At 35.1% G+C, this 27,022-nt stretch overlaps 1 protein-coding gene across 1 annotated transcript in view; it reads right to left on the bottom strand.

Annotated features, from left to right (window-relative positions):
* Positions 1–18,122: 18,122 nt before the first annotated feature.
* Positions 18,123–27,022, bottom strand: part of PDGFC (platelet derived growth factor C) — a 226,075-nt gene continuing 217,175 nt past the window's right edge. The window contains exons 5-6 of the mRNA XM_050789882.1: positions 24,350–24,567; positions 18,123–19,728 (exon numbers count right to left, since the gene is read on the bottom strand). Coding sequence (XP_050645839.1) covers positions 19,612–19,728; positions 24,350–24,567 — 335 coding nt within the window. The 3' untranslated portion in view covers positions 18,123–19,611. The remainder of the gene's footprint in view (positions 19,729–24,349; positions 24,568–27,022) is intronic.

Here is a 27,022-nt window from a genome sequence, read left to right as displayed (position 1 = left end):
TACATTTCTAAAGTCAAACCTCTGTTAAAAATTATCAAACCATCCTTTGCTGGCATTAAATTCTCCAGCTTTAGATCTTTCCCTTCCTTTTTCTTTAAGTTGGCATATAATAACTTCACTTTTTCTGGAATCATATTAGAGTCTACAGGTATGACTCTCTTATTGCAATCCTCCACCCACATAAAAGCTGCATTTTCAATATGAGATAAAAAGGCATTTCACAAAAAGTACAAGATTTTCATGCCTGCTGGCATAGCTGCAGTGACAGCTTCACAAATTTCCTTTTTTCTGACAATGGTCTTCACGCTAGATGTATTTATCATGAAATGGTGAACGACAGTAACTGTAGACCTTAATCTCTAGTTCATATCAAGCAATTCAACTTTTTCTTGTAATGTCATTACTTTCTCTGCTTCTTGGGAGCATTCCTAGTATCAGTAGTGGCACTTGGTATGGGTCCCATGATGTTATTCAAGATTTACAGTATTGCACTAAACACGATGAAAAATACAGAAGAACTGCAAGAGATCACTTTTCAGTGTGATAAGCAATTTGGTGGAGAGAGGAACTGCTCACACAGAGATGATTAGTGTCACGCAGCTTCTTAAGTGGATACTCAGAACACTTGAGCTCACAGCAATAGCAACAGGAGGTGGCTATGAAATTATTACAGAAGTACAGTATGCACAACAGTTAATTTTATGCAGTTATGACTTAATATTGCCTCTTTACACTTGTTTACATTTCTCTCAACTATGAATGGCATTGTGTATAATCAGTGTGTGTGTGCATAAGTTTTGACAAATTTTAACTTTTTGTGATAGATATGTCTATATTTTATGGTAGTAAATCATAATATAGACTAGTATCTACATATGTTTTATGCATTCACGATATATCTAAATTTTTCACAATTTAAAAAATATTTCTAGGCTATGAATTTTGTCTGTGAGTTTTTTCAAATTGTCACAAATCTCCAAAATTTTTCCAATATATGCTTTGAAAAATATCTATGTATAAGCATACCCATGCAGTTCAAACCTGTGCTGTGCAAGAATCAACTGTTTTCAGCACTTTTAGAAAACCATATTCTGTATTAAACCTGCTTCTAAACTCCACATTGTACATATTTTGATAAAGTACACATGTACATGCATGGGTGAGCATGCTGTGTATGTGAGAGAGTATGTGTGTATGTTTGTGCATGTATAACTATGTGTGTGTGTGGTCAGATTCTATGAATAGAATATTAGTAAATTCGTGAAATCATAAAGCAGTGTTTATTTCTTGCTACTTCTCATGGAAAACACTGAGATTTCCATGGCATTAAAAACACAATTTTATATTAATGCAGAATTGGCAAGATTTTTGAAGACAATTTTTCACAGCTAGTACCTGCTTTCTATTGGGGTTTAAATCGTCATGTTCCTCATTCTTTTTGAGGTTTTACAACTCTTCTCTGTTAAGCTTGATAGTGCTTTAGCATTTATATTGTGGGTCTTTTAGTATTACTGGCTAGGCTATGTCTTCTGATTACAAAAAAGCTACACAAATATAGAAATAATTTCTTAAGTGACAAATAAGGAGAAAAAATCTTCAACTGACTATAGGGAAAATATAGGTAATCTTACTACTGCATTAATGGCAAGTATCAAACTATAAAGATTTGACAAAGGTGAACCATATGGTCAAACATTCTCCATAAATAACTGAAATTTATTTTATTTGATTTTATAAAAATTAAATAGATAGCAAAATAAACTTTAAACTTAATGGGCTCTCTACTTGACTAAAGCATATTCTAAGAGACAAAAAGGGAGAATTATTTATCCAGACAAACGTTCCACATGCAAGAAAAGAAGCATGTGGACTATGCACATATTTGAAATTTTTTAAAGTAACTTCCAATGCAGATGAAATTTTTGTGTAATAGAGACCCCCAAAAGAGATCAAACGACTTTATTTTATTGCCTCCTTGATAATTTCCTAATGTTGTACATAACTCAAGCTGTGGAAAATGGTTTCAGCCATGAAGAAGATATCTTGGGCTGATAAAACACTCATGTAAGAGAAGAGACACCCCTTCAAAAAAAAAAGTTTATTTGTACCATCATTCATTTTGCTATAACTTATTCATAATAAATGTTATATGTTAGCCAACTACCGTCATACTTATCTTGGGAGTCCACTTGTTAGTAGACTTAAAGATGTTAATCTAACAACAAAAAGGCATAAATAAAATGTTAACAGAGAAGATCTAAATAAATGATTATGTATTCATGGAATGAAATATTATGAAACCATTCAACTAAATTATTCAACTTGAATGACAAGGAAAATGTTTATTATATTATATTAATAGCAAAAAGCAGGAAGTACTGACATTATGATACCAAGTTTATAAAAGATAATGGGAAAGAATTATACCAAGAGTTCATATTAGGAAATATTTTATTAAAAGAAGTCTAAACAAAATACCCTTCTAAAATTTGCAGCCGGGCATGGTGGCTCATGCCTGTAATCCCAGAACTTTGGGAGGCCGATGTGGGCAGATCACTTGAGGTCAGGAGTTCGAGACCAGCCTGGCCAATATGGCAAAACCCCATCTCTACTAAAAATATAAAAACTAGCCAGACATGGTCGTGGGTGCTTGTAATTCCAGCTACTCAGGTAGCTGAGGCACGAGAATCCCTTGAACCCGGGAGGCAGAGGTTGCAGTGAGCTGAGATGGCACCACTGCATTCCAGCCTTGGCGACAGAGCAAGACTCCGTCTCAAAACAAAACAAAACAAAACAAAACAAAAAACTGCATTCAGTGATAGGCTTTATCAAGGGGATGCTCTTTCTGCTGTTGTCATTTGTTGAGAAATGAAAAATAACATGCAAATTTCATTTTTGAATGGTTTGAAGGATGTGTGTATGTTTTGAAACAAATATGAAGCCAAATTTTAAATGGAAAAATTTCACAACAGGGACACAGTTTTCTGAGAAGTTAGAAACCTGTCAGAGGCATGTTCCAGCAAGAATTCTTTTCCTATTTTATGCCATCTAAATTGGGACTATATTGCCTGAGCCATATGGTTTTCCTCTACACACGTGGTGAGGTTTGCTTTCTTAGAGGACTCGGAGGTTGGGGAAGGGAGGGCCTCAAAATCTGAACATGTGAAAATTAGGTGGTCGCAATGTTGGAGGTGAGTTTAAAATTGACCGGAGGTTAATGTGCTTGAGCTTTTGTTACACTCTCTGTCATCTCTCCCATAATTTCACCAAAGAAGGTTCTGTTTTCTTTCTTAGTAATTATCACTGACACACATCTGGCAACTTAATCCATGAGAATCTTCCTGTAGCTCTGCAAGGAAGTGAAATTCACCTTGCTGTAGGTCGGTGCATGAAAATATCCTTGAACTTTACATTTTAAATGTAGTGAGGCTGCGAGCCCGATTCCCACAGGCACTTAGATTTGCAGGGTCTGCTTTCATTGGGACTAACATACAAGTTAACAACTGCAGTGTTGATAAAAGAGATCATCTGTAAGTGAAACATACTGCTTCCTGCTGTATGGCCTCTTCTAATAGATCCAGTCTTCTGTATACTTTCATTACAAATTCAGGCTTATTCCTATTACTCTTCTTCAGAAATTCAGAATTTAAAAAATCATTACCGCATTGTCTTCTAACTCTGATTTGTTACGTCACTGATTCATAGCCTTTTTTCAGTCAAGTAGCCTTTTAACAGTGTTAGAAAACTAGTTTTTACAAAATAGTTACGTACCGCATTCTGAAGTTCACAGGTAATTCCAAGCACAACCATTGGCCTCAGACTAAGAGCACTTGCTCTAGGTACTAAAACCAGTAAATGGATTTCTGTAGTAGAACTTGAGAAAAGGGAAATGTTCTACTTGAGAGTGATGCTGAATTCCTGAGAAAATTCTATAATGGAATCCTGCTTTCCCATTGATTTATATTGCAATTTTAGAGATTCATAGCTATATAATTTGTTTTATCTAAAGATGTAATAAAATTATACTTAGAAAGAAGAATCCCTGAAACACAGTAACATTCCTAAAACACATTTTCAATGAGCAACACATTTTTAAACCTGAAGAAAATACTAAGCCAACCCACTGAGATGCAGGATGGGGTAATGTATCTTAGTGGAAAAATTCTGCAAGTATTCTTTTCAAACAAAAGTTATGTTTATCCTTCACCTCTATACTTTCTTAGGCAATCTCTGTCAAAATACGTCTCTGGCCCGTGAGCTGGCAACATGATTGAATTAGTTTGCAACTCAAGATGGCAGGAGATTAAATAAAATACTTTGAAAAGTGCAAATATCTCCTAGAAAGAAACTCAGTGAAGTGAGTGTCTAAGAAACAGAGGTAAGAGTAGTTTTTTGACTAAAATGTTTGTAGAGGAATCCAAAGAATAATTTTGTTTGTCCAATAAGCAAAATGTGGGTTGAGGCTGGGTGCGGTAGCTCATGCCTATAATCCCAGCACTTTGGGAGGCTGAGGCAGGTGGATCACGAGGTCAGTAGATTGAGACCATCCTGGATAACATGGTGAAACTCCGTCTCTACTAAAAATACAAAAAATTAGCCGGATGTGGTGGCGGGCACCTGTAGTCCCAGCTACTCTGGAGGCTGAGGCAGGAGAATGGTGTGAACCCCCAGAGGCAGAGCTTACAGTGAGCCAAGATCGCGCCACTGCACTCTAGCCTGGGCGACAGAGCAAGACTCCGTCTCAAAAAAAAAAAAAGGGTAGAAATAGTAAAGGATTATAAAACATATTTTATGGCTATGTCAAAAATGGGTACAATGAAATTAATGAGAAGAGTGTGGAAATGTAAGAATATTCTCTGTTGAAGAAAGCAGAAAAGGAGGTGTATTGGGGTTAAAAAAAATAATCAAAAGGGGAATGTTGCTGGATTATGCCATAGATTACCGTGCCATGTACAGCACTGTTACGAACTAAGGGTTTGAGAACATTTTTTTAAATATTGTAATTACTAAACGGACACTGAGGCAAACATCATATTTGAAGAAGGTCTTGATTTAGCAAACATTTTCAGAATGTCTGTTCTAGGATAAACTGAAGATGTGAGTTGAGTAAGACCTGTGTCTTCTTGAGTTCATTGTTCACAATCTCCTGAGGGAAGAAATCAAATACCATGGTTGCAGGTGCCTATAAGGCACAAGTGATTACTAACATCTAGTGTGTAACACCCACTTTACCTAATACTTTATTTTCATAATCTCATTATCGGGAGAGATCCTCTGATCTCTGCTCTACACATAAGCAATGTGATAAATCAAAAGAGATTAATAAATTGCCCAAAATCACGTAGTTACTGCCAGGACTGAGAGTTGACTCCAAATCCCCTGCAAAACAGCACAAGGTAACTGTTGTTTAAGGCAGTCTATGAAGAATACACACAACATTTGAGCTAGATCTAGAAAAAGCATAGGTTTTGCAGTAAAAGAAAAAGGGAAAGACATTTAAGGCAGAATAAGTAGCACCTATGAAGATACTGAGGTGAGACAAGGCATGGTGGAAGAAATGACTGATGAGTAGGGTTAGTAAAGTGTCAGGACCCAGAGTAGCATAAAGCCGTGTGAGTTTTACTGCATGATGTGACATAGGAGGGTTTTGAGGAAAGGAGGGATCTGTGTTTTAAATGCATCTTTGCAGCAATAGTGTTTTGTGTCTTTGTGGGACTGAGGTGCTGGAGAAGGGGCAGAGGTAGTGCAGAAAGAGTAATCATTGGCAAGAAGAAATATCAATTAAGAAATTTATAATAGGCCAGGCACAGTGGCTCACACTGGTAATTCCAAGACTTTGGGAGGCCAAGGCAGGCAGATCACCAGAGGTGAGGAGGTCGAGACCAGCCCAGTCAACATGGCAAAACCCTATCTTTACTAAAAATACAAAAATTAGCTGTGCATAGTGTCGTGTGCCTGCAATCCCAGCTACTCTGGAGGCTGAAGCATGAGAATCACTTGAACCTGAGAGGTGGAGGTTGCAGTGAGCAGAGATTGTGCCACTGCAGCACTCCAGCCTGGGCAACAGAGTGACTCTGTCTCAAGAGAAAGAAAAGAAAAGAAAAGAAAAGAAAAGAAAAGAAAAGAAAAGAAAAGAAAAGAAAAGAGAAGAAAAGAGAAGAAAAGAGAAGAAAAGAGAAGAGAAGAGAAGAGAAGAGAAGAGAAGAGAGAAATTCATAATAAAGCTTAGAAAACAATAGTGGCCTAAGCTGAAGCAGAGGGTACAGAAAGGGCCAACATAACAGTGGAATTGAGGTAGCTGACAGGATGCACAGTGGGCATGGAGTGGAGGGCGTTCAGGATGCTCCCTAAGTTGTTAGCCTTAGGAGGTAAGGTGGATACCAGTAACTCACTAATTGAGAAACCAAAGAGTAGGAGCAGGTGTGAGAAAGGAAATGGATAAGTGTGAATTCCATTTAAGTGGTAGAGAACCGTCAGGTGGGTGATTCCACTGAAGTGAGCGGGAGCTCCGAGACAAGAGCAGGACTAGAGGTATACAGTATGAATTGACCAGCGTATGGCTGGTAGTTGAAGTCATAAAAGTGCAAGGGTGGAGTCAGGAAAAGCATATAAAGAAACAGGAGTGTATAGATGGCAATCAGCATAGGAGATGGAATGCAATGTTAAGGTCATGAAAGAGAAGCAAGAATAAGGGTATACTGTGAAACAAGATAAGGGAGTTTCAAAAAAGAGTAGGATCACACATATTGACTGACAGCCTGGTCATGCACTGACAGCTAAGGTCATGAAAGAGAAGCAAGAATAAGGGTATATTGTGAAACAAGAAAAGAGAGTTTCAAAATACAGTAGTGTCACACATATTCACTGACAGCCTTAAAATATAAAGTCAAGCATTTCTTTTGTAAAAGTCAGTTGCATCAGCATCAGGTTCCAGAATTCTGACTTGCAAAATAACTGGTGGTTGTCATTGACTACAAGCTCGAGGCACATCAACACTTGTATAACTCTACTAATTCAGTGCTTCTCAAATTTTACAGTAGATAGAAATCATTGAGAGGCTTGTTAAATACAGACTCCAATTCGGTAGGACTGTGGTAGGACCCCAAATTCTGAGTTCTTAACAAACTTCAGGTACTGCTGACGCTGCTAGTAGGTGAAGTCCACTTTTAGTAGCAAAGTGCTAGATCAGCTAATGTAAGTGTAGGTTGCTTTAACAGGATCACTATGTCCACATCAAAGGAGGTTCTAGTTTCAGTGTTCTTTGTAACCTGCAAACCAATTTTAAGACAAGCAGGGAACACATAGAACAAAATAATCAAGCCACAGTATCTGAAGTCTGGTTACAAGCACTAGTAAGCTTTACTTGTGGAAAATGAAACATGGGAAGAATTTGGAAGTTGTTTTTTTAATATGAAGTAGATAGTCTTAATTGTTAAAAAGGTTAGGACCTAGACTGATAAATGAAAATTCTAGGGAGGCTGATTTGTTGTTTGTGGATTGTCCAACAGAATCCCAGTCGAATGAAGAATGTCTTCCCTTTCTGCAAAGGTTTTCTAACACAGCTTTAAATTTAAGTACTGGAAGAAATCTCTGAGATTACCTGGTTCAAACTACTTACAGATCTAACAGACCTGTAAGAGCTGTAAGAGGAGAGTTGGAGGCAGACTGTATGTAGCACTTAGATTATGTTGTGAAACTAGTTACTGCATTGAAGGCTTGATGACCTAAAAGATAATTTTAACTCTATCGCTTACATTCATAAATTGGAGAAATTATGTACATTTCTACAGACAAATTAGATGTTCAACTCATTAAGCAAACAAAAAGGGAAATTTAGTTTTTTGGAGGGAGGGGCATGGGAAAGAGAGTTTCTGAGAAATATTAGGAATTTGCATCTATAATTACATCAAAACACTATGGAGGCATTTAACCATGGTTACACGTGATTAAGTCACTGTAAATTATCTCATTGACCAACTGAAAAAATTAAAGTCCTGAGAAAATTAATTTGGATATTTATTTCTACATGTATTAATTCAAAATTAATTGAGCAGTTACTAGGTGTGAAATCTTAGGCTGCTTTTTGAGCATGGTGTAATGAATTTACTTCTATGGGATGACTGATATCCTAGGGCTGCCCACAAAATTTGGAAGAGAAGAGTTGGGCTGAAAGTTTGAAGCCATTCCTTGTCAAAGTATTTAAGTGTCTTTGAACCAAAAGTCGATCAGTTGTAACTGCAGGGTGGTGAGGTGGCTCATTTGTGACTTTATGTATCCCTCATCATGCCTGATGGAAGTAGTTATAGTCTGTAGATAAAGGGTAGAGGGTTTTGTGACTTGTTTTGATCCCAGGGTTATCTGGGCACCTAGCACAGAGGTTTTCCTAAATAGATATTGGGAAACACCTTTAATACAGCTCCAAACTAAAAATGTAGCTTGTTTTTATAGAAGGAGGACATAGGTTTTGTTTACTCAGTGACCTTATAGCTAAATTTAAAAGCAGATGTATGTCTGTGCAAAATAGCATGCATTCTCCCATAAATAGAAACCAAATATGAACCTCATACTTTTCTTCAAATAGTTTTACAGGATTGTGTGTGATGTTGACCAATTATTCAGTCATGTCACATTCCCACTTCCTGACTCAATCACCAGCTGCAAAAATTAAAATGAAAAACTTTCCACAAAAGAAATCATTATGAAGTATTTAAGCATCTTTGGATAAAAGACAGTTTAAAAAACAAATCACTGTGATTTATGACCATGCCAGTTAAGATTGCAATAAGACTTACGTCTTGCTAACAACAATTTGTATGCTTTCATTCCATAATGATGACAAAATATATTGTCAAAACAGAAAAACTTTATGTAATACAGTAGGACTTTGATTTAACAAATCACGCATAATAAGCCAGCAAAATATATAATGATAATCAAAATTCCTTGGATGAATTATTGTGCCTTCCAGAAAACATCTAAAGATACTCAAAGTAAAAATTGATAAGCTTAAGCCTTTTCATGTTATACTTTGTGCTTAAGGTCAGTTTCTTACTTATCACAGTGGAAAAGTACAATAGTCTCTTGAGCTCTAGTTCTTTGATGAGCTAGGCCAGAAGAAGCACTCTCAGTCCTCTTCCTCTTCCCTGCCCCACCACTATTATACTTCGATTGCTGGCAAAATCAAGTTTTCAGATCATTGCTTTAGGACTGAAAGCAAAGCAGATCAAACTCTTGTCAATGAATTATTCATGTAATTTCTACTTTCCTTGTAATAGATTTTTCCCTCAATATATAGGACATGGTTTAGTTGTTGATCTATGAACGCATTTGAAATTAAGATTATCAATCTGGAAATTTGGAAGACAACCACTAACATAGGTACTATTATTTAAAAAAGTTAAAGGTTAGGATACATTAATTTTACTTCTTATTCAAAGTAAACATGAGACAACAATAATACATCTTATTTTTCAGATTTTAAAGAAGATTCCTCCTAAAACATTGTCTATTGCTTATTATTATTAAATATATAGACATTTTAGTTATGTTAGAAATCAAGTTATTTCATTCAAACTATATTTTGTATGCATCTCTCTGTTTGGGGATGTCATTGGAACTGTCTATTGGTAAGTCCAGACAGCTACTTCTTAGAATAACTATATAAAAAATGATTTTTGCCCCCTACAATCCCTTGGTTAATAAGAACTTGAATAATATTTAGTGGGCTGTCATGAATTAGACTTACATTGAAGATATCATTTAAGGGAGTAATACTGAGATCTTGAAACAGAGTTAAAAGTTGAACTTAGTAAAATATTTACTTATATATCGGGTTGAAGATCATTACAAAATTTATACTAATTTGATTCTTCCTAAACATATGAAAAACACTTGTAGATAATATCTTAAATTTAGCTTAGGAAATTATTGTATTTCCTACCTGAGTTCTGTGGAAGAGCCTACGTCACAAATGAGATTAGGGTGATATCCCAATGTTCTCTATGATGAGGAGAATATCTATAACCTTCCTAGTATGAAGTAGCGTTAATAACATTTTTAACTGAATCTATAGCAAGATTGAAATTTAGACTGCATATGTTTGTATAGAGTCATATACCATTTAGGTTATAACTATATAATGAAAATAACTTATCTCAATAACAAAAAAAGCATTTAAGCAAAAATAAAAGTATTGGTAAATTACAACAGTTTATGATCTTAAAATGTTTTCTAACATCAGGATATTAATAGTGAAAGGGAGCTCAATCACAGAAACAAAATTCCAACAAAGAGTTAGTTTACTAATATAATTCAATGGAAGAGACACACTTCATGCTGTACATTTCAGAGCATGATCATTTAGGAATGAAGGAGTAGCTTATGCTGATGGTGAGACTTCGGATAAGTCTCATTCTAACCTCATAGTCCTGAGATAAAATTCTAAGCATCCTCACTAAGACAGCCAAGCTTGAAGAGAAGCAGTCTGAGGAGGTAACATTCTCTTTTCTCTACTGTGAGTAGAGGGGAAGAAAACATGGTTTTGGGGGAGATTCAGGTGAAACATGGATATTGAAAAGTTGGAACTGATGTCCTCAGATGAAGGTATTGCCTAGACATCTTCACGCTAAGTGATAAATAAGATCTAAAGCCTAATTCAACTGTCCCCTTGGTGCACTGCATGAGGAATGGATACAAGTTTCTACCAGAGTTAAGCCCAGCAAAATATACCGTGACAGAGCTGAGCAGAATTCCTTCATCAAGAGGTTGCATTTTCCTCCAATTGTTCTTAACCTCCTTTTTCCAAATGAAATAGAAGATTAAGTAGATTGTACCTAATCATTCAATTATAGCTCAGTTTGGCAAATCCGTTTTAGAAAAGTGAAAATGGAATCAAGAATTCGCTCTTCCCACAACAGAGTAAATAGTAACCAGAACATAAATTATGAACTATGAAAATAATCAGAAAAAAAATTAAAGGCATGGGAATTATGCAAATATCTGATGTTAAGAAAAGGAAGAAGAAAGGAAGGGGGAGAGGAAGGAAGGAGGAAGAGAGAGACGGAAACAGAGACAGAGACACACAGACAGAGGTAATAAACAAGTTTGGAAAGAAAAACAATCTAAAAAACAGGAAAATTGCCCCAAATGCTTCACGTTATACAAGTGTTTATTAAGACATAAACATAAATTAAACGTTTATTAAATGTTTTTACTTTTTTATATTAAATGTATATTGTTATTCAATGTTTATTAAATAATAAACAGTGTGACAAACAGAAATGAAGACAGTTATTGAAGAGGTGGGCTAAGATGTTAGAGGGATTATTTTTTGCAACTTTTAAAAAATTGTATATTTAATTTTTGTAGATACATAGTAGGTTTATATATTTATGCAATACATGAGGTATTTTTATATAGGCATACAATGTATAATAATCACATCATAGATAATGGGCTATTCTTCCCCCATAGCATTTATCCTTTGTGTTACATACAATCCAATTACTCTCTTTTAATTATTTAAAATGTACAATTAAGTTAGTCAGAGGACTTATTTCCTCTTCTTTCTTAACAGCAAATGAACAAATACTGACTGAAATAAAAGCAGATGCTTAGCAAATAATTCCATGCTTGTAATGTTTTCAATAATTTTTGCAGCTTTAGTGATTGTTTAGAAAGTTATTTCATGTTGATAAAACATTTTCCAAAATGTATGTTTTTCCTGCTTCATTTCAATTTTTTGTTTATAAGTTTCAAGTTTCACTAAAAAATAGCATGTCTGATATGACCCCATGTTAAATGAAATAGTATCTATTAGTCAATCATTGCCAAATAATGCTGCATAACAACATTCTCAACGTTTATTAGTGATATGGTTTGGCTGTGTCACCACCCAAAATCTCATCTTGATTGTAATCCAAATTATAATCCCCATGTATTGAGTGAGGGACCTCCTGGGAGATGATTAGCTCTTGGGGGCAGTTTCAACATGCTGTTTTCATGATAGTGAGTTCTCATGACATCTGATGGTTTTATAAGGGTTTCTTCCCCGCTTCGTTCTGCACTTTCTTCTCCTGCCACCATGTGACGAGAAGGTGCTTCCCCTTCTGCCATGATTGTAAGTTTCCTGAGGCCTCCCCACTCATGCAGAACTGTGAGTCAATTAAACCTCTTTTCTTTATAAATTACCCAGTCTCAGGTATTTCTTTATAGCACCGTGAGAATTAATATAAGTAGCTTCCAATGAGAAGCATTAATTTCTCACTCAAGGATCTGTGGATTGTCTGGACTCAGTTGGAGTTGACACCACAGCATGGATTGGATTCAAATCTGCCACATGTTTTCCCCTGGTGATAGCAGGAGTCAAAGAAATCAAACCCATCTGTGCAAACACGTATGAAGCCTTAACACACATTACAGGCACTTTTTTCGCCTTTTGTTCAAGCAAGACATATGACAAAGACCAAATTCAACAAGTGGGAAAATACACTCCCATCACCATTAGGTCATGGCAAAAGTACCGATGTCAAATGTTACTATACGAGACAGAACCGAGACCAATGATTCTATCATACCATCCATTTGTTTTTACCTACATACTTCTATTCATAGATAGTAGCTTGAAATGATGTACACTGAGGTGACAGAATTCAGGGGATTTTTCTTTTACTTTATTCCTCGTTTGGGGGCAGGGGGAGAAAAAGCTTTAATTGTTAAACACTACATTAAATACAACTATAATTTTTAAAAGAAAACAGCTTTATTGAGATACAATTCACATATTGAAAAATTCACCCTTTTAAAGTGCATAAATCATTGGTTTTTAGTATACTCACATTTTTACAACTATTACTACTATCTAATTTCAGAATATTTTCATTACTCTGAGAAAACCTGAGCCCATTAGCAGTCTTTCCCAATTTATCCCCTTTCCCTAGCCCTTGGCAGCACTAATCTAGTTTCTGTGTCTATTGATCTGTTGATGCTGAATATTTCATATAAATGGAATCATACAATATGAATGGCTTCTTTCACCTAGCATAATGTTTTCTGGGTTAATCCATACTGTAGAGTGCATAAGTACTTCATTCCTTTTAATTGCCTAATAATTTTCCATTGTTTACATATACCATACTTTGTTCATCCATTTATCAGTTGACTGATGTTTCAGTGATTTCCATTTTTTGGCTATTGTGAAAAATGTGATGAATATTTCTGTGCAGAATTTTCAGTTCTCTTCGGTATATGGCTAGGAATGAAATTGCTGAGTCATATTTAGTTTATGTTTAACATTTGTAACAACTGCACATTTCCCAAAGTGGTTGAAACATTTTATAATCTCACCAACAATATACCAGTTCCAGTTTCTCCACATCCTCACCAACACTTTCATTCTGTGGTGGTGTCCTTGAAGCACAAATACTTTTAATTCTGATGATATCTTGCTCATTGTTTTTTTTTTTTTTTTTTTTTTTTTTTTTCTGTAGTTTGTGGTTTTAGTGTCCTGAGAATCATTGCCTGATCTAAAGACACAAATTTTCTTCTAAGTGTAAGATTTTTCTCTCTTACATTTAGGTTGTTGATTCATTTTGGGTTAATTTTTACACATGGTATGAGGAAAGGTTCCAAACTTAATCCTTTACATGTTCATGTGCTGTTGTCTTCACACCATTTGTCAAAAACGCTATTCTTTAACCATTGAATTTTCTTGTAATTCTTGTCAAAAATCAATTGACTATACATTTCAGGATTTATTTCTGGATTCTCAATTCTATTTCATTGATCTCCGTGTCTCACTTTATTAACTTTACCACACTATTTCTGTAGCTTTGTAGTAAGTTTTGAAATCGAGTAGTGTTACTTTGCACTTGTTCGAGATTTTGTTTTGGGAGTCTTGCATTTCCATATGAATATTAGGATCAGCTTGTCAATTTCTGTAAAAAAGCCAGCTGGGATTGCATGTGTAATTTTTAAAAAATATAGTTATTAATCCAAAAATACATACTCTCTATGGAAATGGTTAAATTCTTCTTTAAATTGCATATAAATTTATATTGGATAAGATTTAATAGGCCAGGTCTGGTAGCTCACGCCTGTAATCCCAGCATTTTGGGAGGCCAAGGTGGGCAGATCAGGAGGTCAGGAGATCAAGATCATCCTGGCTAACATGGTGAAAACCCGTCTCTACTAAAAATACAAACAATTAGCCAGGTGTGGTGGCGGGCGCCTGTAGTCCCAGCTACTTGGGAGGCTGAGGCAGGAGAATGGCGTGAACCCGGGAGGCGGAGTTTGCAGTGAGCTGAGATCATGCCACTGCACTCCAGCCTGGGGGACAGAGCGAGACTGTCTCAAAAAGAAAAAAAAAAAAAAGATTTACTGTAATAGGTTAGCAGTTTTGGAAGAAACTGGATCTGGTATAGGCAGTGCACAAATGCTTTCTGAGGCAGAGAATAAAGAGATATACTTAGTATTTTAGTAAAGTGAGAGGAAATTATTGAGCTAGGTAAGTGCAGGAACAGTGCCCTAGAAAGAGAACACAGTATGTGTTAGCATGGAGATATATGGAGACATCGGTATTTTCAGGAAACTGAGTGTTCACTACAGCTGTATGTTAGGTTTGATGATGCAAAATCAATCAGCAATTTTTCAATCAGTCAGGATTATTCATCAGGAAATTATAAATCATCAATCATGGATATTTTCATATGTTCATATTTTAAATATAGTTTTAAATTCTGACAATATTTAATCATACTATAGAACAAGTGTCTAAGATAAGAAGAATACATAAATGTATTAATGTCCACAACTTTTTAAAAGAGTTATCTGAGATCTCTGTCATGGTACCTGAGACAGGACTGGCAGGAAAGTCGTTCACTGGAAAACGAAACATAGTCTCAAAGCACTATTAAACGAAAAATAATTGGATCACCTTGCACCAAAAGGAGCAAGACTTTTTGTCTTGCTCCTTTTAGGGTTAGGGTTACTCCTTTTGGTAGATGCCCCAACAGCACTAGTAGAATGGACCGTTTACCACTAAAAACACCCTGTTCCCATCTACTAACTTCATTTTATAGATTAGGTAGCTGAAGTTTAGAGATATTTAGGAACTCTAGAGTTCCTTCATAGTCAGTGAAAAACACACATTGATTCATTTGTATATTTACTTACTCATCAATGTAAATTGTTTCTGACCCCCTAATTTGATTAAATTCCTAACTAGGCATTGAGGGAAAGAAGAATGAGATAATTCTTGCTAGAAGTGCAATTAGACTAGGGGTCTAATGAGAAATCAAAATGGGAGCAAGTCATTATAATATGATACGACAGTATTTGTAATTGAATATCCCTGGAAGCATAATGGAAATGGTGCCAGTGGGAAAGAAGGTGGGAAAGAAAGCTTCACTGAGAAGTGGTGTTGAGCTGAGACTTGAGAAGAAGTGACAGAGATAGGTAAGTGTAGGAACAGCACTCTGAAAATGCTCCAAAGAAAACGCAGCATGGGCCAGCCCAGAAATTTGAGGGGATACTGGTATTTTCAGGAAATCACAAGTATTCACTAGAGTTGTATTATGTTTAATGGTACGAAATGAGCAGAAATTAGTAAACAATGACATTATGAAGGATTCTGCCCACTATACAACGATTCAAATTTAATCATGTGGAGTTGCATCATAAAATTTCCACCCAAGTGACAATCAGATTTGTCTGAAAAGACACCTGTTAGTGGAGTAAAGGATGGATCAGAGGAGAGGGAGAACAGAGACAGGGAGAGAGGGAGTCAAAAAATGGAGTTGTTGCAGGATAAAGGCGGTGAGACATGATGAGGGTTTGTATTAGGGCAGGAGCTACAGAAATGGAGAGGGAGAGACAAATACAAGAAAGATCAAAAAGTCAAAGTCAATGAGACTTCCTGATAGATTACATATGGGGCATGTAGGGAAAACAGTATGTAAAGCAAGTGATGTATTGCAATGGATTAAATGTTTGTGTCCCTGCAAAGTCATATTTGAAGCCTTAACCCCCAATGGGATGGTATTAGAAGGTGGAATCTTTGGGAGGTAATCAGGTCATCAGGGTGGAAGATTGTAAATGAACAGGATTGTGCCCGTACAAAAGGGTCCACCGAGAGTTCTCTCACCATCTTTTCCACAAAGTGAGGACATCACAGAGATGACAGTCTGCAATTCAGAAGACGGCCTTCACCAGAACCAGACCATACTGGTACCCTGATCGTGGACTTCCAACCTCCAATGGTGAGAAATAAATTTCTGTTGTTTAAAAGCTTCCCAGTCTATAGTATTTTGTTATAGCATCTGAACTAAGAGTTCTGCTGTATTTTCAATTTTCCTACTCCTTCTTGTGAAGGTAAAAGATGTTATAATTTTTAACTGTGTTTATAATACATAATTGAAACAGTCCAAAATATCGGAAGTTATCCTTTTAGAGATAAGGATATTACAATAAGTGTAAAACTTGCATTTTCTGTCTTTTCTTAAACCAAATCACAAGCAGAAGTCAATGCACCTGGAGCCAGGGATGCACCAAGGGTAACCAAACCATAGTCAATGCACCTGGAGCCAGGGATGCACCAAGGGTAACCAAACCGTAGTCAATGCACCTGGAGCCAGGGATGCACCAAGGGCAACCAAACCGTAGTCAATGCACCTGGAGCCAGGGATGCACCAAGGGTAACCAAACCACAGTCAATGCACCTGGAGACAGGGATGCACCAAGGGTAACCAAACCACAGTCAATGCACCTGGAGACAGGGATGCACCAAGGGTAACCAAACCACAGTCAATGCACCTGGAGACAGAGATGCACCGAGGATAAACAAGTCATAGCCAGGATGTTTCTTACAGTGTAGCTTCTCATTACTTTGGTCTTTGCACCTTTTCCAAGTGCACATGAGAACTATTAGAGGAGGGAGGGAATGCAGAAATGAAAAATGTAGACATGAACACCTGCCTCATGACATTTAAAGTTTGCTTTTTAATAAACATCACTAGGCAAAACAGCCCATGTCTCAAGCCCATGTCATGAAATACAGATATCATACACAAAACAGTGTGTGGTCAATACAGTCAACACTTACTGGGCTTCTCAGAAATTAGGGCCACACGTGTTATTTGCGTGTGTGTGTGTGTGGGTGTTTGGTAAAATACACAGGATGATCTATAAGTGATTATAAAGTGGTTAGTGCTCACATGGTAACCACTCACCAACTGGCAACTGAGGACTGCTACCTTTATAATCAATTCTGGCTCTCACCATTTTATAAGTAAACAAAAAATAAATATTAAAAAAGGGAAAAATATATTTCGTTCAAAGATTGGAAACAATGGATTAAACACAGTTAAACAGGCCATTTACTAAGACTTAGTAGTCTTTACTAATGAAAGTTGCAAATTGCCAATTACTTTGTATATTCCACGGAGCTATATATCTAGTTTTCCTCTATATGGATAGGACAAAACTAGGAAAAGGTAAGGAAGTAAGACAGAACACACAGGCTCATTTTGTTTCTTTGTTTTCCACATAGCTGGGGGCATGGCAGAACTGCAGGTGTCAAAGCACAGGAAAAGGGTGCTTGCCTGAAGAGTAGTCTGAAGACAGAAGGTCCTGGGCACTAGACATCTCTGGCAAGTTGAAAGGCTGAGGAAAGGATGCTGAAGATACCAGCCCTGAATAGGAATCTATGTCTGGAATTGAGGAACCACATTTTGGAGTGTGCAATGTAAACTAATCCATACACCAAATCAATTTATGCTCACCCCATTTTGTAGCTGCCAGTGGCAATGAAGACATGATCGGAAACCTGCGAGGTTTTTTCCAGTTTCATGCTACCATACAACCTATCACTAAGCATTTCATAAACCATACAACAACTTTCCAGTCAGGTGAAACCTAAATTACCAGAAATCTGTATTAAGACCAGTAAGAAAAATAAAACCACTGCTCAAAGGCATTGGAAACAAGAGGCAGGGAAGGCTCACAGGGATTTTCCCTTTTTTGTCTTTTGAATTGACATATACTTTTGCATAATGAAAATCATAACACAAAATTTTGTTTCATTTTCTCAGAGTCCAAGAGATAAGTCTTGAGGACACACACGCACATAATTTTCTCCCCAAAATAGCCATATTCTTTTATTTGATGATTCAATACATTTTTAATTCAAATAGTCACCACATAACCTAGGCACAATATTAAGCATTTTACAAGCAAAATATTTTACTGATTTTCTTTTCAATTGCCAGAGTACAATAAGTGAACTGGTTAAGGGATATACTTCTGTACATAAAAATATCCATGTATTTATACAAGTGTATGGAACAGAGTTTAAGATAATAAAACCGTAACATCACAATAAATAGGATGTGTTCCTACTGCCCAGCACAGCACAGCATGCTTTGTCAGGAAGCTGCCAAGTCTTTTTCAAGGTGCTTTATGTTTTTCTGAGCTAGGCTCAGATTTCCCCAAAAAAGGAATAGATTAGTAATGGCTGGATGTGAATGTCTACTTTCACCAGTTGCTTTTTTTATTTTCATCTCCAATAACAGGAATGGAAGATATGATAACTTAATTATTTCAAAAAGTCTTTGCAACTTACCAATTCTATTGATTTCCAATTCAGTTTTTTTAAAATGCGGATTAATCTAACTCTAGCACCATACGAGAATGAAATACATGTATTTTTGTCAGAGCAACAATATTTCATATCATCTTTGTTCCTCTGGCTATAACAATTCTGTTTAGAAAAATTTACCAAGCTAAAAATAGTTGATCTAAGTTGTCATAAAAAAGAATATTAAATACCTTTGGTAAAAATAGATATATTTAACAAGATTAGAAAAGCCAACAGTTATAATGTCAAAAGGAGAATATAAAAATGTACACAATGAAACAAGTAAACTGACTTATAGATAAAGTGAAGATAAGGCCACTCTTCTTTTCAGGTTTGTCTCTTCCAAACCATGAATGTAGTTCTCTTCTTCTAAATGGCAGATTTTAATATGAAATATGAAAAATCCAGTCTGTCCTATCAGCATGACACAAGTTTAATTCATAGCAACATAGTTCCTTTTTAAAAACCAGGTTTGTAGTACATAGAATGTTCTGGTTTACATATGTGAATATGAGCAAAAAAAAAAAAAAAAAATCCAGATTTTATATGATTTGAGGCCCAGGACACGGAGCTTTAGAGTTAAGCAAGGCAACAGAATCAGGTGTTCACTTGCACAGTTTTTTCCTGTACTGACATTACCCTAAGCCGTATCAAAACAACTGAAATACAGAACCCAGCTAGTGGAATAGGTACATGGTAACTCTGCAACTAGCTGGTGACGTATTTAATACAGCATTTAATTTTCTTTCCACAATTGAAGACCTTTTCTCCTGTCCTTTGGGCCTCCTCCCAAAAGAGCTGTTGCACAACTCCTAATTCTGTTTGATGTCTCCTCTTTCAGAAGGCACTGTAAATCCTGAAGATGAAAGGTCCTTGAAGCAAACAACTGAGATTAAGGATGGAGATAACGCATAAGTTCTCTAACAGAATCAGCCACTGCACTGCACAGCTCTGGGCAAGAGCTGCTGCTGGTGGTGCGGTTATCCTCCTGTGCTCCCTCTGCACACACAGTCACACTCCTCATGGTGCTCTAGGGCCACATCAGTGAGTGATTTATGCAATCCTCTGACACCAGTCTTTGGTCTCAACTGAAGGACCTGAAAGGGAACAATAGTAAGCCACCTTTAAAAATCAACGAATGTCTATGACTTGCTTTTATAAACAAGTAACGTTTTAGAAAAGAATCTTGGGGCCCAAAAAAGACACACATTTTAATTTTTCCTAGAGCAGGCATTAGGAAAACACTCTCCCACCAAAAAAGAAAAAAGAAAAAAGAAAAAAAAACTCATCATCGTTTCATGAAAGGGCAGACATTTTAATGCCAACAATTTGGAAGCATTCTGTCTCCAAATAAGGAACTGTACTTAAATGGAAAGACTCACCATGCAATCGTTATTTTATTTATCTGACTATTTTAGAATTTCACCTTAAGTATTTTGGAACTACTAATACACAATTCGTTTTTCTGTTTGTTGCTTTCTTTCACTCATTCATTTATTCACACATTTAACAAATATTTACACTTGATGCAATACACTCAAGTGAAGAAATACTGTGGAAAGAAACATGATCACTCCACAGCTGAGTCTGCTCAATTATGCCACTCATTAATTTTCTTGGCTACACTTCAAGTCCTCTATAAACTTGATGAGATGGATTAGATGTACTTCATAGACATCAGCCCCAGTCACAGCTAACTTCCTGCAGCTGGATCCTACTGTGCAGTGAGAAGAGGTTTGGCAATAATAACAATGATGCTTCTATTAAATAAAGTTATTTGCAGTTTGGATTGTCAAGGTTTTAATAAAAATACAGCAAGACTGACACTTATACTACACATATTTCCTCTTAATACTATGACAACAAGATACAGTTGTGTAATTCTATAAAATATTATTTAAAATATTTGATGTTGCTACCTATTTAAGTGTATGACATTTTATTGCTTATGATAGAAACAATAAAGTTTAGGAAATTGTATTTTGTTTGGATTATGAACAAAGGCCAGAGCACAAAATAATATGAAATTTTCTAGCATCTCTACTTTTTGGATATGACATAGATAACCTCATAAAGTAACTTCTAAAAGCTACCATTCCTAAAAACGTTCATTAATCCAAAAAGGCACAAGTCAAGTCTTATGACTGTTCTATTTAAAGACTTAAAAGAAAAACAGAGAATGCGTACCTCACTGGAGTATGTGGTAATATCAGAGGTTAATTAGCTAACATTTTTTGAATGCTTACTGGGTGCCAGGCACAATAATAATGTTTTTACATACTTTAACTCACAAGAATTCTATGAAGTAATTTACAATTATTACCCCTATTTTACACATGAGTGAACAGAGGCTTAGATAGAATAAGTGACACAGCCTTTATTTGTACCTAGGCCAGAGATGAATTATTAGAGTGATAGATAATAATTTTATAAACTCAGAATGTCACTGCTCATACATTCTATTTATTTAGTATCTTTCTTCCTGAAGAGATAAACTTCAAAGTCTCATAATAACTATTAGAAATTATAAAATTTTAAAGTAGTTTTCTCATCTATTTCACAATTCTAGAATAAAAATTACTTAGACTTTATTTCTTTAATGTGAAATTTAACTCAATGGCTACTGAATATTATTTTATGTTAGTACTGATTTATTATTTTTGAACAATTTAGGGTGTCAGACTAACTACATTTCAGACATTGGCACTATTCCTTATCACACTCCTGCTACAAATTGTTTCTGGAATGAGGTTGGGTGGGGGGGGTAAGATAAATTGCAATATTGGCATAGCCAACATCTTCAATTCCTATGTCCACGTGTATGCCTTTTCCCATTCAGCAAGGACAAAAATTTACTATGTAAAGTAAAAGGTTAGAGAGGCCACCATACATGGTCCTAAGAGTCAGGCCAGGTTGCAATCCTTGCTTCCTCTAGCATGCATATGCCAAGATGCATTTGCTGAATCAAAGTCCCCTGTCTTTGTTTGCTGATGCTCATGGAGATTTACAAATAGCAGAAGAATCTCTTAATGTTCTAGAAATGTAAGTCCTGTATAAGAAATTCTAATGGTGGAGGACACAATTAGTGTTCTTCTTTTTAATTCGTTTTGACAGTTTTGACTTTGGAAGAGAAGAGTAGACTTGGAAAATGGTCAGCAGGTCCCAGACAATATTAAAGAGGAAAAGGACATAGATTATGCCACCAGCAAAGAAACAGGGCTAAAATTCATCTCAGAAAATTTAGACAGAGAGGTTGAAATTAAAATGGTAAGTTCACAAAAAGGAATGTCCAGGAAGAAGCTGAGCCAGAGATTTTGGAAGATAGTAGATAAGACACAGAGAGAACCAGCAAGGAACAAATGCTCATGGACCACTGCTCAACACATTCAAACAAAATGACCTTGAACTTTTGAGAACCACAGAGCACTGGGAACAGGGATTCAGTACTGGAATAAGGCAATTGAATGGTATATTTTTTTAGGTTCGTTTGTGCAAAACAAACAGACCTAATGTAATAACAAACTATTATTTCATTAAAAATTATTAAATACGTAAAAATATAAACAAGATGAAAATTATTAAGCCGAGTAAGAACAGAGAAAAAGGAACAAATAGTTTACTATTGTCAGAGTATCCTGTAGATCTTTTGGCCAGAATACCTTTCCTGCTTCAGGACAAAATTCATTAAATCTTTATTGATCATTTACCATAACCAAAGAATAAGACTAGGCACGGTGAAAAAGCAAAGACGAGTGAGAGAGCAGCTAATATATATTAAGGGCATGACAACTGCCAGGCTTAATTCTAAGTGTTTTGTAAATATCAACTCACTAAATCCTCACGGTAGAGTATGAGGGTTGGAGAGTCACCTTACAGATGAGGAATTGAGGCACGAGGGCTAAGCAATTTGCTCCAAGTCACACAGCAAACAAATGTTAGGTTCAAAACTGGGATGTCTAGCTATGGAGTTTGTGTTCTCAAGCATTACATTGTAATGTGACTTTTGATTTCCTCAGCTCTCAATTCAATAGAAACAAACAAAAATAGACAATAATTTTGAAATAATAAAAGTTCTCTAATAGAGTATCTTTGAAGCCCTACAGATGCGCTGAGGATGAATTAGTCATGCTAGGACTGGTAGGACACCAGCATTTCAAGGAAGATATGACATCTAAGTGGGTGTGTGTGTGTGTGTATATATATATATATATATAAAATATATATAAAGTTCCTGACTTGCTTTTCTGAAAATTCTTATATGGGACTCAGAAAAATCATTAAGAAAATATATTTATTTGGCTAAAATGTCTTCCCCCAAAGAAATCTGGTGATTGACACAAAAAGGAAGAATCTTATTAATAACATTATCATGCTACCGTATCTTTTAGTTTTCCTCAATTATTATATCCCATCTCCTCCTCCAGCAGCATCAGGTACCATTCATGTATCTGGAAACCATCCTTTTTGAAAAGTCAACTTTAAATTTTACAAAGCCTTTAAATTATACCAATAAAAATCTGCCCTTCTGGCTTCATTTAAAAATTACTTCATGACTTTTAATTTTTTCCACTAAATAAAATAACATGAAATAAATATATATTTTATAAATAAAATGATTTTTCATATGCATAAAGTCTTCAGTGAAACCCTCATCTGTTAGGTAACCTAAACATGCAAGGTTTCATAAACTACACTTCCTATGACATGATTTTCCTGCCCTTCACCAATATTGTGTTGGCATTTGATAAAGTGGAAAAAAAAAGCACTGGATTCGTGAAGACAAGGGACCCTGTTTCCACTCTAGAGCTAGGCTTTCACTTCATTAAGGATTTCACTGAAATCCTGATGCATACGAAAAATCATTTTATTTATTAGATAGATATTTATTCTGTATTCTTATTTAAAGGAAAAAATGAAAGGAAAGGCAGTCATACTGAAATGATGTCAGAAAGGCAGATTTTGACTTGGTCTAATGTAAATGTTTTATAGAAATTAAAGTTGACTCATCAGGAAGGATGGCTTCCTGATAGAATGATGCTATATGATGCTGGTGGGGGAGGTTTTGGGATATAATTGGGAGACTCCGTCACTAACAAAAACATTAAGAGTACAAGTTCTAAGGTTCCCAGGGTCCTAAAAAACAATAATTACTAACATGCCATATTATATTTTCTTTCATTCCAGAGAATAAAGAGATGAAAGGTTAAAAAATCCATACAAAGTTTAACATGTTATTTGAAGCAACATGAATAATACAAAGTTTACTATAATTATGAATATGTCATCTTAGGAGTCTCTGTTGCCCCAAGTAGAAAAATAAATATCAAAGCTCTCCTTTCTCCAAAGTAGACAATAATTTATCTCTGAGCTTGTCTTTGAAATATTTTTCCTTCATATTTTGAAAAGTTTAAAAGTTGAAAAACTTTACTCATTTTTTTTTCCCTCAGAAAACACTTTTTTTGGTATGAGAGGCAAAAACTTCACTGACCACCCATGTTATACTACCAGAGAATAATCTTTCTAAATCCCTAATATCTGGAATTTTAATTAAAGGTGCTAATTTTAAAAAATAAAGGCATAAACTATTTGTAAACCTTGTTTTTTTTCCCCCATGAATACTACATCTTTTTTCCAAACATAAATGCATTTCAGATTCACTGTTTTGTTCAAAGACATAAAATACCCAAAGGAAATCAAAAAAGAAAATTGTATACCTACCTCATGGTATTTTTTAGTAACTTTGCTTGGGACACATTGACATTCATTGCAATTGTGGAGACAACAGGCACAGTTCCCTCCACAGCGTTTAACCAGGAGACAACCTGGCCAGAAAATGGTATCGGTTCTCTTTAGTTCTTCCCTTATGGATACTGAGAAGTTACGAGGTGTGCAGCTGTATAATCTTACCTCCTCTGTTAGAAGGTTCAGATCCACCACTATATGGCATAAAAGAGAACAAAGAAAAATAGATGCTGATGCTTTGAGCCTGGATGTATTTCATTAAGCTCTTTTCATAAAGAAATCTTACGTTATTTCATGAGCAATATCCATAACAATATCCCCTCTTATTGTAAGTAGATTTTAGAGATATATAACTGCAAATTGGACTTTCTAGTTCATAGTAAACAAAGCTTCATTATGACTTAGCAACCAGTAAAGAGATGCCATTGTGTAATATTAAGAACAGAGCCAACAAAACAGTTGAAAGCTATAAATAGGAAACTTTATAGAGACAAAAAGGGCCACACGTTTTAACCTTAGTAAAAAAAAAAAAAAAAAAAAAAAATTGACATGGAGAACACTGAAGAATAAAATGCAAAATGATGAATGCTTTGATTAAAAAACAAATATAATTCTTAAAAGGATTTTAGGCTGATACAATTAGTGAAGAACAATTTATTGAAATGTGCCAACAGCACCTTCTATAATCTCTATGGCAATAAGAATCATAAAATATAAAAAAAAGCATGAAGAAAATGCACATTTGAAGACAGTTGTGTAGACCATGAGTGAATAAAAAGGACATACTTTATAAGAGCAGAAGTTGTAGGAAGGCAATGCTTCAAATGCATTGAATGATTTCCCATCTTGGAAATTTAGACTAAACTAAACTCCTTCAGATATCTATCCCTCCCCTGCTAATGCGTGGAAGAAATGTTTAATTTATCTAATTTATAACCCCTGCTTCTACTCCTTTAGCAAGCTGGTTAACTATGCTGTTTATGCTTTATTCTATGAAAGAATACCTACTTTTGAGGACCAAGCAAAATATTCTTTCATCAGATTGTTGCAGTAAATCCTCAAAGAACCATTGTTTTTAACCACAAAATGATTCTGCCTCAGGAAAATTGTATCAAAATAACATGTCATGTTCAATGTGAATTTATACATATCACATGAATAGTAGGTAATTACTATTAGGATAAACACTTCTAATACAATTTATTTTCTGCCTTATATCTCTGCCTATTTTTTTCCCTAGAAATATTCAAATAAAGCAATTCAAATGACATTGAATACTTTCAGATAACATACATTCCTTCAGGTTTTTTTCTCCTAAATTTAAAAAATTTAGAAACATTATCTAAAATATAATAAACATACCCTTTCCACTAATATGGATAACATATACATGAATGAAAAAGAAGAAAACTATTTTCTGGTTAAAGATGGCTTCAAGTAGAAATAATCATGATGTAATCCACTTTTTTAAATTAAAAGCTAATTTTTATTAATTTTTAAGTGACAAGATAATTAAGAATCAAATGCTTATTTTCTTGGATTTGTTATACATGTGACCAGGTGTTTTTGATACTTAAATTGTCTTAATTGTGTTTGATAATTTAAGTATTTTAAGAAATGTATTATAAAATTATGCATAGGTAATTGTAAATTATAAATGTATGTAAACTATATAATAGACCAAAACCTGAGTCAAGCATAGGAAAGCACCAAAGAAATCCTAATTCAATGAGTCCATTTCAACACCTTATTCAGTTAAAAAATTATTTTTCTAACTCAAGGGAAAGTCATTGTTTATTTTGGCTACTGAAAGATTTCTTTTTAATCTGAAAATGATCCTGTGAAAGCAAAACTTTTCAATATTTAAGAGCAAATCCTTCTTTCAAATGCCCTGAATAGGCCAGCTTATCCCTAATAAAAGTAATGAGCTCATTATGCTAAATGGTGTAACATATTTTACCTGGTTTCATTTTGCTGCTCTAATAGTATATATATGTACACATTCCTCTTTTGTTGTTAAAACTATTTTTGGGGTTATTTGAATCTTTTCTCTAGTATTTAATGCCTGGGTAAGGAGGAAGAAGACTTAAAATATGCACAAACACAAAATCTGGTTGCCAAAGTTTTCAATGCTTATTTAAGAATTATACTTCTTAAGAATGTGAGTGAAGAAGCTCTCAGCTCTCAAAGCATATTCATCTATGTCAAGCAGTTTTAAATATGTTATTTCATGACAACAGAAAATGAGATTGTATATGTTCCCTTTAAAATGTTTACTTAACCACAATAAAAGGTTAGACAGATTTCCCAAGTGAACTAAGTTGTGATACCTGCTACAATGTGAAAATTTAAACACACTTTTAACTTAGCTTCCACTCATTTATCATGTTTGACACAAAAGTCAAAAGCCCTTTTTAAGTACTAGTTAAGCTTGACTTAGAAAATACAGTATTTTTTTTTGTAGCAGTAGCAAGGTATGAATGAAAACCCTGAACTAGAGGAAGAAAGTGAAAGAAAAAAAAAAAAAAAAAAGGAAAGCATGAATGCAGTCCACAGTTTTCTAAAAATATAATTAAGGATTTTAAATTTGGCATTTCATATTTGAAATTTATGCTGCCTATTGCTAAGCCTTCAAATGCATATAAGCTT

The sequence above is a fragment of the Macaca thibetana genome, chromosome 5 (genome assembly GCF_024542745.1).
Source record: "Macaca thibetana thibetana isolate TM-01 chromosome 5, ASM2454274v1, whole genome shotgun sequence".
Classification (NCBI taxonomy): Eukaryota; Metazoa; Chordata; class Mammalia; order Primates; family Cercopithecidae; genus Macaca; species Macaca thibetana.
This window is presented reverse-complemented; position numbering and strand designations above follow the sequence as displayed.